The 14,602-nt window shown below is 44.4% G+C and overlaps 2 protein-coding genes across 2 annotated transcripts in view; one reads left to right on the top strand and one right to left on the bottom strand.

The window, feature by feature from the left end:
• TXLNB (taxilin beta) overlaps positions 1–14,176 on the top strand; it is a 34,707-nt gene extending 20,531 nt beyond the window's left edge. The window contains exons 6-9 of the mRNA XM_037391148.1: positions 520–594; positions 5,581–5,673; positions 6,780–6,875; positions 7,983–14,176. Coding sequence (XP_037247045.1) covers positions 520–594; positions 5,581–5,673; positions 6,780–6,875; positions 7,983–8,795 — 1,077 coding nt within the window. The 3' untranslated portion in view covers positions 8,796–14,176. The remainder of the gene's footprint in view (positions 1–519; positions 595–5,580; positions 5,674–6,779; positions 6,876–7,982) is intronic.
• Positions 5,522–14,602, bottom strand: part of HECA (hdc homolog, cell cycle regulator) — a 49,860-nt gene continuing 40,779 nt past the window's right edge. The window contains exon 5 of the transcript XR_005104796.1: positions 5,522–7,572. The gene's annotated coding sequence lies outside the window, so the exon portion shown is untranslated. The remainder of the gene's footprint in view (positions 7,573–14,602) is intronic.

The following is a 14,602-nucleotide window of genomic DNA, read 5'->3' as shown; positions in this document are numbered from 1 at the left end:
GCCAATGGAGCCCGAAGACAACAGTAAACCTGCGACAATTAGTATGAATTCCCTTTCTGAAAGCTTGCAGATTTTTTGAGGCACGTCTGGCTGTGACCATACCTGTATGCTAAGTCCTGATCGTTAATGCAAAAGGGAGTTTGCTGTTCACTGGAGAGCAAGACTTTGGCTAAAGTTGTGCTGAAATGAAAGTGCCAGAAAGTACCATAACCATTCTCTAGAAGTCTGGTGAAGATACAGTTAAATACTACACTTTTTAGAGTCCACTATGCTGCACACTTATTACAAGTAGGTTTTGAACTTCTATTCAAACAAACCTTTGGAAACCAAATGCCCTGTCCCATGACTCAGGATAGCACTAAATACTTTGTCTTGCCCAACGCCTCTAACTACACTCACCTGAAAGTTAGATCACTCGTTATCAAGGTATCAGTGTCAAAAGCATAGGTAGCTGCAGGATGAGGATTTCCAACTGATAAACCAGAGACCTAACAGTTTTCCTTTTGTTGTCTAAAACAGCTCCTGAACCAAGCTGCAGAATGGAAGCTCCAGGCCAAAATGTTAAAGGAGCAAGAGACTGTCCTACAGGCACAGGTGATGTAGGAGAGGTGATTGCATGGTGTGCCTTTGTTTCCCAGTTTTTAACCAATGAGGTACATTCCAGGTAAAGTATCCAAACTACTTTCTATGTATTCCTTCTAGCCTCATTCTACATCCCCTAGACTATTGTAAAGGAAAGAGATTATTTTCAAGCCAACTGTAAGGTAATGCCCATACTGTGGCATGTGGGTTGTTTAGTCTGGAGAAGGGAAGGCTCTGAGAAGACCGTACTGCAGCCTTTCAGTATTTAAAGGGGGCTTATAATAAAGATGGAGAGAGACTTTCTACCAGGGCCTGCAGTGATAGCACAAAGGGTAATGGCTTTAAGCTAAAAGAAGGTAGCTTTAGATTAGATATAAGGAAGAAATTCTTTACTATGAGTGTGGTGGCACTCTGGAACAGGTTGCCCGGAGAAGCTGTGGATGCCCCATCTCTGGAAATGTTCAAGGTCAGGTTGGATGGGGCTTTGAGCAACATGATCTAGTGAAAGATGTCTCACTCAAGGCAGGGGGTCCAGACTAAATGATCTTTAAAGTTCCCTTCCAACCCAAACCATTCTTCTATGGTGCTATGATTTATGAGTGTTTATAGTACTCAACCACATACCAATGTGTGTGCTTTGGCTTGACTATTCACCATAACTACCCTTCAAGCAGGTTTCTAACTCAGCAAAGCACTGAACATATCACAAAACATGTTTACCAAACTGGAGCTGAGGTACTCACACGTTTTTCTGGACTGGGGTGTTAAGGCAGTGTTTTAATCAACTTCGTCAGGAATTCTGCCTCTAAGGGCTTATACAAAGGGGCCTCTAGGATTTCAGGTTTTAGCTGGAATTTGAAACATTCAATAAAATAAAATTACTTGCCAAAATTACACTAAGAGTCAGGCTGGAGTGAAAGGCAGTAAAAGCAAGAAACAGCCAGTATATACTACACTTTGAGAGCAATGCAATAATCAGCCTTGAACACGAGTGGGATCATTAGATGACACGCTGGACTTTCACATCAAAAAGTGACAGCATCGGTAGATTTTTTTTCTTAGACTTACAGAAATGGTCATGTAGATTTATCTTCTTTGACCTGCCTGTGAGAAAGGTCTCGCCCAGCAGAGCTTTGGCAGGGGGGTGGGGGTGGCTGGCAGCCCTTAAGCCCCTCTGCAGCTGCCCATCTCCTCACCCATCAGGAAGTCCCCTTCCAGCCTTTGCTCACAGTTAATCATACTGGTAAGTTTTTCCAGGTCTGCCCTTGGAGATGGTCTATTTCCTACCTGTTGAGCACTCAGGAAAGGCTAGCACTAAACTGATAAACTGGGAACAGGCTAAGAAGGGTTTGGTCCTTCACATGTTTTTTCAAAGGCTAAGATAAGCCGGTAATGCACCAAAGAACATCACATAAACTGCTGCTGACACCAGTTTGACAGGTCCTGCAATCAAACCTCAAAGGCCTCCAGCTGAGTCTGGCCCAACTGCAAACCTGCTTCAAATTTTCTCATAGTGGTTTTAATTAAACTTCTATGTTCAACCAGAAAGAGTTTTGTATGCAGGCAGACCTCTGTAGCCAGTTTAATGAAACTGAAGGTATTGATAAAAGCTAGAATATATTAAGCACACATTTGAAATGCTAAAATTGTTTTAGAAAAATCCAGTCAAACAAGTCTGCAAAGGCATTGATAATACATGTGCCCCTTGCGGGCTTGTGTAGATGAAAATTAAGTGATTCGCTTGCTGAAGTGGAATATGCAGTAAGGTGTTCTGCTGAAGTGTGAGGGCCCGGTCACACAGCAGCCTCCATTTGGAGTTACTGGGAATAACAACAGGTAGTAGTAGTAGTAGTAGTAGTATTTCCAGTATGGTAGCACTGAAGGGCCTCCCTCATGGACCAGATGTCATCACACAGGTCACTGTGCAAGTGCAGAACAGAAAGAGCATAAAGAGCTCCTTGATGCAAACAGCACAAAACAAGAAATGGATATTAACAGAGGAACAGCTACGTGGAAATTATGAGAAGACGTTGGTCAGTGGGATAAGGAGAAGCCATAATGTAGCCCTCACAGGCTGCTATAGTGAGTGAGGTACCACTCCATTTTACAGGAGGTAATGAACACCCGCTGCTTCCTTGAGCTGGAAGGAATTGGGGGACTCACCTTCATGCCAGTCTGTCTCTGGGCAGCAGTGTGCCTGAGACAGCCAAATCGGGCTCTTCAAATGGTGACAGGGATCTGGCACCACCTGAGGGAATACACCCAAACCATGGTGGTGCTTCCCAGGATGTTGCACACCCTCCCCAGGCATGTTGCTTAGGCGGACATTTTTAGCTCTGTGCTTTACAATAAAGCAAGAAGATAAAAGTCAGCTGAGGGTTTTAATTTTTGGTAGCTGTAGTAGTGCAACCAGTGGGCTATGGCAACCAAGAATGTAAGCAGCACCCTTGCTGTAGCACCCTCATGGCATGGTGATGCTGAGCTGCCTCCACTTCCATGTTCCCACCTGGCAGCAGTGCTGCCTCCTCTCTCCCTGCCCACACTGTTAGGGTGCTGGGCAGCAGCAAGGGGTCCTCATCTCCTTAACTGAGGAGCAAGAGTGCCTGCTCCTAGTGAGAGACAGCTCTCAGCCTGTTTCCAGCCACTATGAAAACATTCATCTACTATTCAAATTTAAGTTACAGAAGCTATTCTTGGTGCTGTGGTACTGCCTAGGGCCCCAGCTGAGATCAGAGCTTGCCCTGTTCAAACCTGAAAGGTTTTTAATCTAATTAAACAATAGGCAAAAGTTGGAAAGGAAAAGCAGAGACAGAAAATTGAGATGAGGTTTTTTTAAGATGACAGCTCTGGGCTAGGAGCCCCACTTTGCTGGCTCCCCACCCCTGCTCCCTTGCTTGGCTTTGGGATGCTTAGGCATTTCTCCTTGGATCCATGACATCTATTCCAAACATCTCATTTGGTATCAGTGTCCCACTGTGGCACTCAGGTTGCTAAAACAAATCCCGCTGAGTTTCTGTTTGTGCATAGGTCACAGATCTGGCTACAGCCTGATATAAACACATACATGCAAGCTTCATGTCAGCTAGCTCCGATACCGGCACGACAGAGCTCTGCACGGATTAACCTCCCATCCTCCCATCCTCCCATGCCTTCACCCAGCTCAGCGGGGAAGGGCTGCAGCTAGTGCTGTATTCACACCCAGACACCTGAGCACTGCAGGCTGCTCTTGAACCTCCCATTGCTCTGTGCCCACCTCACCTCAGCCCCTGTGTGTTACACCAATCACCCTTTTTCTAACGAGAGCTGTCAGGCTGGGCAGATGAAGTGTCTGATCACCTAAACGCTGCTGGGGGTGCTCTGGCACCGGAGGGAAGTCAGTGAGTTGGAGCTGGTCTTCTTTTCCAAAGAGCAGATAACCATGTTTTAGCTATATAGCATCCTGCATTATTTTGGAGCTTTGAAAGTGCTTTTTCCACCCAGAAAAAAAAACCAACCCAAAAACAAAGGAAGCAGAAAACAGGAAAACCTTGCAGAAAAAACTAGCCTCAGATCTTTAGAACATCTTTTTTTTTAAACATGCACAGATTTTACATATAAAAATATGTATTACTGACAAAATACAGCCACAGATTAACTTTCACATGGCTACCAGGTATAAATTGATAGCAAAATATGGAGCCTTAATAGTCTTAAGTGCTGTCACATTGCAACAGATCTTTCTTCTGCTTCTGCTTCATGAAGTGAAGTGAAACTGGCAGAAGAGGCTGGCAGGGGATTATTTTCTCTGCCTTTGCTGGCCTTGCCCGTAGCTGCAGTCCACACACAGCTACAAAACAGAGCTGACAAGGTGCCCTCCCAGCTCACTCAAGCCACAGTGCACGGATGCAGCTTGAAGGAATCCAGTGCAGAATCACGGTGATGTGAGGCAAAGGCTGGGCTTCGCTTACTGGTGGGGCTACCCTGCATGACAGATAACATAGGAAGGGAGCAGCGATGCTCCCCTTCGATGGTGGAGTCGCATTGAGGCACATCAAGTGCAGCTCCTGGCCATAGCCTGGGCCACCGAGTGGGGAACGGAAAGATGAAGAGGGTAAACTGTGGCTGCAGCGTGATGTGGGGTTGCCTCCCCCCCTGCTCACTTGGACATCAGAAGCAGTGCAGCCAGGGTAGCATCCAGCTCCCAGTCTGGCTTGTTGGGGAATCAAGAAGGCAGGTAAACAGCTAGGCAGCCAGGCTGCACTGAGTTCCTCTGCTAAAGCCTGCCAGAGCTGATACCCTGAGGTTAGAGTTTGGCGCTGTCTGCGTGGTGAAGCAAGGCTCAGAGCACAGGCACGGCTCTGACCATGCCGGCTCTCACCTTGAGTTAATCCCACTGCCTGGTTCTGCACAACACCAGTGGTTGGACCAGCTCAGATTAGTCTCTTCCCATGGAGATGGCACAGGGATCACATCATTCTCTTCCATTCCGTAGGTCATCCTAGAAGTCCTTTCCTGTAGATGTCAGCCACAACTGTACACAGAAAAGAAGTGTACAGGGCTTGTGCAGAAAGGCAGGGGCTGGAAATCTTTGCTGACTTTGCTGCTGTCCTCTTGAAGTCTCTACAGAGTTACCAAGGGAAATATTTTTGGAAGCCTCCACTTCTTTTGCTTCTGGACACGCTGTGTAGAGACACCATAGCTGGAACTTTCACAATAGGGCACTCATAATTCTCAGATCTTTTTTAAATCTCTGGCCTGCATCTTTCTGTTCTTCCTCAGTTTACCTTTCTGCAACAGAGGAATCATAATAGTTTGCAATCTTAAAAAGATGCAGAGAGTTTCAGTTCCCTGATATTTGTGCTTTGTGGTCTCCAAACATAAGTGAATTTCCATGTCTGAACACAATACTTACTAACTTCTACCAAAGTAGAAGTTCACCATCCTGGAGTCTCTGAAATTATTGTGGTGTTTGTTTTTTTGGGGTTTTTTTTTTTGTTTTGTTTTTCTCTGTTAATGCAGATCACTCTCTACTCGGAAAGGTTTGAAGAATTTCAGAAGACATTGACCAAAAGCAATGAAGTGTTTGCCACATTCAAACAAGAGATGGAGAAAGTGAGTAGCAGCTCACGCCTGAACTCTGTGCTTGACACTTTCCTTTTAGATTTTGTTGTTTCTCACTGCAATAATTTTATCTGGGGTCCAGCCATTTCTGCACATTTTGGCGAACAATCTCATCAACATCCAAATAACATCTGGGGCACCCTCAGCCACAACTGATAGCAGCTTAGACTTCAGCACTGCAAACTGAACTTTTCACTCTCCCTATCAGCTAAAACCGAAGTTGCCTGGAAGAATAAACATTTTACCTAAAACCTAATATGGTGGTTGGGTATAGAACCCTCAGATACCAAAGGGGGAGTCTAGAGCTGAATTTGTCAGCCCATGTCTTCAGGAGTGCCCAGAGCCTCCTGGGTGACTGGCATTGATAAGAAAGGTTGATGCAGGCTATATGTCAGTCTACAGGCGTCAGCTGAAGCCCACCGACACCTTCCCACCATTAAGCCCAAGTTACCGCTTCCTTGCAGCTGGGGTACTTATTTCCTGTAATGAATGGGAGTCAAAAAACAAACACACCCACATGTTGTTCCCACTGTCATAATAAACCATGTTCTGCTCTGCCACCAGGGCCCGAAACCCTGGTGCCCTGATCCATGCAACCTCTAATGATCTTCACAGAGAGTTCACTCTGCAGAAAACCAAAGGGAAAGATGATGCTGTTTAGCTAGCGGTGTGTTTTGGAGGTAGTATGGAGGTGACTAATCCAGAGGGTACTTCCTTGGCACTGCTGGCTCAGGAGATACAAGCCCTTCTTTAACTTCCCAGCAACCTAACACTGTGGTCTGGTAACGAGACAAACCCAATAATGCCACCTTTTCTTTGCCTTTTGTTTTCATGATAGTTTGTACTCTGGGAGTTGGCTATACTTTTAACTGCATAATCAACTGGCCCTACTTTAGGACTACAGACTGAAGGCTGAAAGTTATAGGGCAGCTACTTAAAATTCATCCCTTAATGAAAATTATTACTTAGCACAGCCACTACAGCTGCTGGTAGCAGAGTTATGAGTATAGCCAAAGACCTGAATAAAAGGGATGCCCTAATTTAATCTGAAGTGTGGAATTCCTGTTGTGATTCAGCTTTTCCTCCCGATTCTATAGATGACAAAGAAAATGAAGAAGTTGGAAAAGGATACTGCTACATGGAAATCCAGGTTTGAGAACTGTAACAGAGCATTACTGGACATGATTGAAGAGGTGAGCAGTCTCTTTCTTCTCAGGATGGACCTCTTTCCCCATGTAAAGCTTTAACTAGGAGATGCCAGAACTTGAAACTGTCAGAAGTCAATGAAAAATTTGTTCTTGAATCTAAGTGTCTTTTTTTCAAGCTAACTTAATAATTAGATGTCTTTTAAACAAAGACAGTCCCAACTGCTGGGGCTTTTATATTGTGCAGAGACCTTCATTATGTCCATGAGAAACTGAATTATGCAACTGTGAATTTTAAGTGCTCTAAAAATGTGTGATTGTTAATGCTCTCACATAGAAGCAAATTGGCATTAGCTCACTTCATGCTACTTTCTTTCTGCACAAGAGCATCCACCCAGGGAATTAATGTGCTCTAGCTAATGAACTTTAAATTCACGCCTTTCATTAACTTCCTGTGTAGGCAAACTCTAAGAGCCAAAAGCAAGTACTGTGGCTCACCATAGTTTTAAAAATGCTGTCACAGGGGCATTGCAGAGGAAATTCATAAGCATGTTGGAACTTGTTCAAACAAGATAAGACGCTTGCCTGAAGTTTCACCCCAAACTTACACTGAACTTGGACCGGGTCCTTCTGGTTAGCTTTGTAGCTCTGTGCTATTGCTATTTCTGTGGGTTTCTGTATCTCTTGTTTCATCACTGGGTGTAGAAGCAAGAAAATGTTCTAACTCAGGCTGCTCTCACAGAACCTAGAAGCAAAATAAACAAAAAATATAATACAGTTGGTTTTCTCCCAAATTCACACTAACACCCACCACAAGTCCAGGTAGGCTTTTGGATGCTCATCTGTACGGACATCCACTATGTTTTTCCATCTCTACAGATCATCAACAGGTATTTCTGCAAATGTTTTTGAGAGAAACTGATGTGAGTCTGTATGGGGAATGCTAATACACTGCAGTAACAGGAGCGAATGTCCTCTTGAAGCTTCAGTACAAAAGACCATAGTTATTGTAGAACAGCTGGTGAAAGCCAGCTACCTGGCACAGTCCTGTGAGGGCTGCCTACATCTCAGATTGTTTCCTAATTGCCAGTTCCACCAATTAACTGCATGCACTCAAACTCAGTCCACAACTTTGTCTGATGTCTTTGACCACAGAAAGCCATGAGGTCCAAGGAATATGAGTGCTTCGTGCTGAAAATCCAGAGGCTAGAGAACCTTTGCCGGGCTTTGCAGGAAGAGAGGAATGAATTGTACAAAAAAATAAAGCAAGCACAGTTCCCTGAGGAGGTGAATGGAAATGGTGTCTTAGAAGAAGATGACGACACTGATACGAGCCCTTCCTCCTCTGAGCAGGCAAGCATTGAGCTGTGCACTGCTGATGAAAGCATGCTGAAGGAGCTGGCTGAAGCTTTCAGTGTGTCACACAAGGCAGAGGAGTCCCTCTCAAGCAACAGCAGCAATCCAGAGACCTGTGATGCTCAAACATGTAATGCTGTCCTAGTGTCAGAGCTCCCCTCTCCTCTCACCACACAGTCAGAGGCTGGGAATTACTGTGAGCAGCCCAGCACGAGCACACCAACACCCACTGAACACATGCCAGCACCCACTGGGAGCACGCCAGCACCCACTGAAAATACGACGATGCCCACTGAGAACATGCCAAAGCCCACCAAAAGCATGCCCACGCTCCCAGAAAGGGTGCCAAAACCCACAGAAAGTGTGCCAATACCTCCCAAGAGTGTGCCAGTACCCGCTGGGAACATGCCAAAACCCACTGAAAGCATGCCAGCAACCCCCGAAAATATGCCAACACCCACACAAAACATGCCTTCTCCCCTTGGGAATATGCCAGGACCCACAAAAAGTCCACCAAAAGCTGCAGAACCCGTGGATGACCCAGCAGAGCAGTCTGCCCAAGGTCAGTCTGCAGAGCAAACAGGGGACACAGACATGGAAGCAGTGGATTGAAGACACTGGTGTGTCCAGGCTTGTCTTCTACAAACCACAGCTCTACTTTGTCCTCTAAATTGATACCCTTTTTTTTTTTTTTAAAAAAAAATAAACAAAAAGTGGGTGCTAAAACACACGCGCATATCTGTAGGCAAATGTAATCCACTTCTCTTTGCTACCACTGTCCAGTAATAATGGGTCTGGGAATTTTGCTGCCTTCATCCGCTTGAAGTATAATATTTTCTTAATGACAGGAAAATACATCGAAATTACAGGATCTTTTTTCCCAGGCATAATGAGTCATCTCATTCAGCAAAATAATTTTAAACTGTTGAAGTTTTGTGTTTCAAAAGTCATTGCAATTCACATACATATATTTAAAGATTCATAATTAATTGTATCTATTGGTTATGACGTTGTGTGAAAGATGGCCTACTTGGACACATAGTGGTTTTAATGGGGTGAAAGGAATCTGTAATTACAAAGTAACATAGTGAAACCATCAATGTGGTCAGCCATACCCAAGGAGAGGTGCAGTAACTGAAGGTTAATTTTTGTATGAGTAAACTACTGCTCCGCACTGTGGCCGGAGCACCCACAAGCTCTTAGCTTTACCTTCAATTGGTCTTTTCTGCTTAGCATTGTAAAAGACCTTTTGTTTTTAACGTTAACTACAGGGGAGGGTGGAACTTTTCCAGATTCCTCATAAAATGACTGAAAACAACAGCAATTTCCACACTGATGGCAATTCCCAAGGTAGGGGTCACAACCCTCTTTCTGCATCCAACAGAAACCTGCTAGTTTGTCATACTGTTTGGGGTCATGAGCCTAACAGTGGGGCTCACGGCTGTTTCCAGCTCACAAATGAGGTCAGAAGTTCGGAGGCTGGTTGCAGATCCCAGCTTCTAGGCCAGGAGCAGAAAGCAGAGTGGAGCTACACTAGAAGGTACCAGGATGTATTCCAGAAGATACCCCTGAGATCATGCTTCTGGATGGTGCCCTCTTCCCCCAGTCATGGCCACAGGAACCTCTCCACCATAGCATCCTCCTGGCCCTGCTGCATGTGCTGATGATCCCAGAAGGGTGAGCACACTCACCTGTCACCTCATTCATTGGAGTACAGCACAAGTAAATAGCCCAGGAGCAAGTAGGTACCAGGAAAGCAGGAATCCCTCTCACAGACACCTTTGGGAACCAGCTGCATTCTCATCCCTCCTCTTGTCTAACCGGCTCTGCCCGTCTGCCTGCCAACACACCATTGCTTAATAATGTACCTACCTTGTCAGAAACTGGTTGATTCTCTGCCAAGAACAAAGATGAAGAGGGAAGGGGGCAAGAGAGGGTACCTACCCAGAGAGCTGTATGCTTTCAAGTGAGGAGAGTAAGAAGGCTTTTTGGAAGAAGGATAAAAAAGTCCTGTTGGCACATTTCTTGTTTCTCACCCCCTTCCTCCGAATTCAGACCAGACCTTGTGGAGTCTGAGCGGGATAGCTTAAGAATTTGAAAAGGGCAATTAAACAAGATGTCCAGAGGCTGGAAAGGGAAATGTTACAACCAAACCAACCCATGTTTATAGACAGATCCCAACAAGACCCTGAAGACAAAGTGACTCATTCAAGCCGGAGTTGAAATACAGGTGAATCAAGAGTGAAGATGCCATCCTTGGCAGACGGGTCAGCCCTTCCAGCACGCCACCCTTCAACGCAGGGCTTGAATCTCTGCTTACTTGCCAGCACGGCCCACACCCTGGTTAAGCATGTTTGTGTCTGCAGTGCCTGGTTCAGCCTTTTCAAGAGCTAACCATTGGAGTATACAGAGCGTAACTTGCAACAGTTTTGATATGGCCTTACGAGTAGCTACTATGGCTAGTTTTCAAATATTGATGCCTTATGTTAGGTATGAAGACTGACATGCCTTTCTTCACCTGAAAGTAGATCATTCAGGTCTTAGGTACCTTAAGCTCCTTTTATAAGCAGTGGAGAATAATAGGCATCATTCAAGGACAAGTCATCTCACAGTAAGCCTGGCATCCAAGACAGGAGAAATTACATTCTCTCTGAAGATGCCATTTCTCTTCACTGATTCTAGAGTCAGCCTAAGATAACTGGCTTAAACTTAAAAGGTTTATTATTAGGTGTCTAAATAAGGCAAGATGAATCCCATAAAATGTTCAGATTCAAAGCCCTAAGTGAATGGCCATATCTGAAAACCAAGGCAGTTATGTGCCTGTGAAAATGTTAACCTTTAACAAATCCTTATCCTAAGATAAAAAGTTATACTCACCTTATTTACTTTCTTTTGTTTCCATTGACTTAAGTCTGTAGAAATATCGTTTCCATTACAAGTTTTGTTTGTTGTTATGGTGACTTTTAAAATTAATGCAATTTATATAGCCATTAATGTCTTTTTTCCTTTCTTGGTCTTATTTAATTCTGTTGCCATTTTAGCAATTATCTGCATGAGTCCAACTTATTTTTTCTTCAAGTAGGCCCTTAGAATGCTTTTAGTTGTTGAAGTTTTCTTATATATTCAAATATTCAATTACATAATAATAATTATCAACATGGCCTTGCAACATCAAATTAGTTCTATTTTACATAATCATTATGGTCGCATCTTTAATTATATAATTGTTGCCTCATATGTTCCAACTTCGGCAAGCAGGGAAACGAGGTTCCTACAGATAAAAACTTCCTAAATAGTCATGATTGATTCCTACAGCATCATCCCTCATGAATAATTACACAGCCTTCTGGGAAAATCACTCCTACTCTATTCCACTTTGCTCATTTTCACCCTTTTAATTCTTGCATCTAAAACTGCACTCACATACTTGCAATTCTTATTACTCTGTGAGTTTCCACCCACGTGCCTGTTCCTTCTCTTTTTCCATACCAGGTACCAACTGCATTTTACCCCAGCAGTTTCATCCTTGTTCTCAGTGCATACATACAACACTGGAAGCATAGGAGAGTGACCCTCCCGGATTTTAGTTCCAGGATTGGGCCTCACATCTTTGCAAGAGATGGGAGAAAAAATTGTAGGGAAAATTCTGGCTGATCCCAGGCTGAATTACGAGCATTTAGAGTCAAACTGTGGGGATGGTTTATGTGTAATCTCATGGCCTGTAGAGCTGTGGGAGGCTGGAGTACCCTCAATAGAGGCAGAAAATCTGTAAAAATTCACCACGCGCCTGTTCGTCATCCATTGCGTCAGACTGGCAATTTGAACCACCATCACCATCACAGAGTTCTGTGTGTTAACCTACTTCCTCTCACTCTTCATCAACACTATTTGCTGTCTTCCTCTTGCTCTCTTCTTGTACTGGTACCCAACACAAAAGTGCCTTTGTGTGGTAGTAATGTCCTTGTGAAAAGCCTCTGGGACTGCAGTCTGCACATAAGCTCACTGCATTTCCCTCAGGTACCTCTGTGCTCAAAACACAGAAACCCACCACACTTTTGTGATCATTCGGAGGCGGTAAGTCGCAGTGAGATGTGCATCTTCCCTGCTGCTCATCCTTATCATACTTCCAGTCTCATGAATCCTGGTGTGTGCTGTGGTTGCCTCCTTCAGTCTTACTTTTATTTCACAGTTAGTCCCACACCACCAGGCACAGATTTATGGGGGGGAAAGGTGCTGATGGTAGCTATATCCTTCTTACTAAAATCACCCATTGCTGCACTGCTTTTGAACCAGCAACAGCCTTTATTTGCAAAAGTTGCAAGGAAGGAACAAAAATATTTTCCCTTTCTGCATGCCTGACCTTTGTCACCTCAAAAATTTAACAGCTCCCCTGCTGAACATATAAAACACAACATTTTTCAATAACCTAGAGTTTATCCAAATGTGAGGGGATTTTCATGATGACAGCTAAAATCATATCCATGATGCTAACATGACCCTCTCACCTAATTTCTGATCCCTGTGGCAGACCACAGTAATGATGAATCTTGTTGATGAGACATTAGTAAGGAACAGCTAATCTATTTCAGCTTAACTTTTCCCACAAAACTGAACAGAAGTAGACGCAGGCATGGAATATATAATCCAGATGACAGAACTGGAGCAATCGTGTAAGTGACCCAGATCAGGGACGTATGGTAAATAGCAGTGAAACTTTCATTCTAGGCTTCACTATCAATGTCATCTTTAAATTAACTTTGTCAATCAGATTGCAATCAACCACATATGCAGTTGTCTGCAGATTCACACCACCCCTCTCTCTTCATGATGAACATCAGCACACTCATCAGTATTGAATTTAGACTTTTCTTTTTACTTTATTAGGAAATGGCAGCAAGACTCATTCCTCTCCTGGGCGCACACACTACCCCTGCAATACCATTCATACTAATGTTTACCCATGACTTTTGCTGAACCAAGGGGCAAGCATAAGGAATGGACATAACCCTGCCCTTGAGTCAGCCTGTCCAGCAAAGCAGCACATGCCAGCTAGGTGAGGGAGTCAGGAGGACAGGGAAGGGCAGACAGGGAGAAACAGTGTTTGCTGCACTGGCGGGCTCCCCTTCCCTTGAATTTTTTGCACTAACATGCTTCACTACTGTGCAATGTTGTTTTTTCTACTTAGAAAAGACTTATCACATCCCTTTCAAAGATGCAGGAGGAGATGATGGTTGTGGCTGTGGCAGGACAGTGCTGGGACAGCGTTCAAACCCCAGGGGAACCCAGAAACATGAACATCCACAGTGTCCACTGGCTCACAGCATCACATGGCTCACAGCTCAGGTCACCCTGCAGCCCTGGCCACTCATCACACTTGACCCAACACAGAAATCCAAGTGGTAATTGCTCATGGGCTGCAGATGGCTGAACAAACCATGGGCCAGCTCCCCCGCCGCAGGCATGGTGAGGAGTGGCAGAGGTTCTCACCTTTCAGTCCTGACACTGGGAGGGGGGTGGCAAAGAAAGACACCAGGGCATATGCCATTTGCAAGCAATTTTCTACATCAGCAAAGTAGCTTCCACACTCCTTATATTTGGACATGGTCTGAAAAAAAGGGGCATATGAAGATCCAAAAGAGGCAATGGTTCAGAAATAAGCCCAGAATAGCGTACTTTACAATATCTACATTACATGTGTATGGGCAAGGGTCTAAAGGGAATGATCTTTGCTCTCTGCCCCTAGCCCCTACTCAAGGGACCCATATAATGTAAGCATGTCCAGACAGAGCAACTGAAGTCATGCATCCAGGCTAGGACAGTCCTGGATTTACCCTGAGGATGTGACAAAGGCATGCAAACACACCCATTCATGCTGTTTAATGAGGCATGTGGTCTCTGTCCCATAAGGAGGGAACAAGCACATCATCCTCCTTCCCTGTCACAGCTGCTTAAGGCCCTGACTGGAAGAATGGGAAAAGCTTCACATTGCCCTGTATTTGGATCCTGGCTTCCCCGCCCCTACCCCCCCACCCCCCCCCCCGCCATGCATTTCTGATTTAAGGTTACTTCCTCTGTTTATCCAATTGAAAATATTTTTATGCTTAAAATAAAAAAAGGGAAAGGCTTAAGTGCAAGTCTGTCTCTGACAAAGCAGGCTTCAGCTTTGAGGCGCAGATAAAATACAGTCCAGCCTGAGAGAAAGACAGCCTTAGCAAAATACTGAGCACAAAAAAGGATTCTAATGAATTCAATGAAGAGAAGAAGAAAATACCTCATTTTCACTGGTCAAGAAAACAAGTTCTGTATTAGTAGAATATTCTTTTTTTTCCCTGGAAAATAAAAAGAAGGAAAAGGGGGGGAAAAGGATGTTCAGGAAGCCCTCTTATTTGCATGAATCATTTTAGTCATTGGTTATCAAA

Source organism: Falco rusticolus, chromosome 6 (genome assembly GCF_015220075.1).
Source record: "Falco rusticolus isolate bFalRus1 chromosome 6, bFalRus1.pri, whole genome shotgun sequence".
Classification (NCBI taxonomy): domain Eukaryota; kingdom Metazoa; phylum Chordata; class Aves; order Falconiformes; family Falconidae; genus Falco; species Falco rusticolus.
Note: the sequence above shows the minus strand (reverse complement) of the source record. Positions and strands in the feature narration are given on the sequence as shown.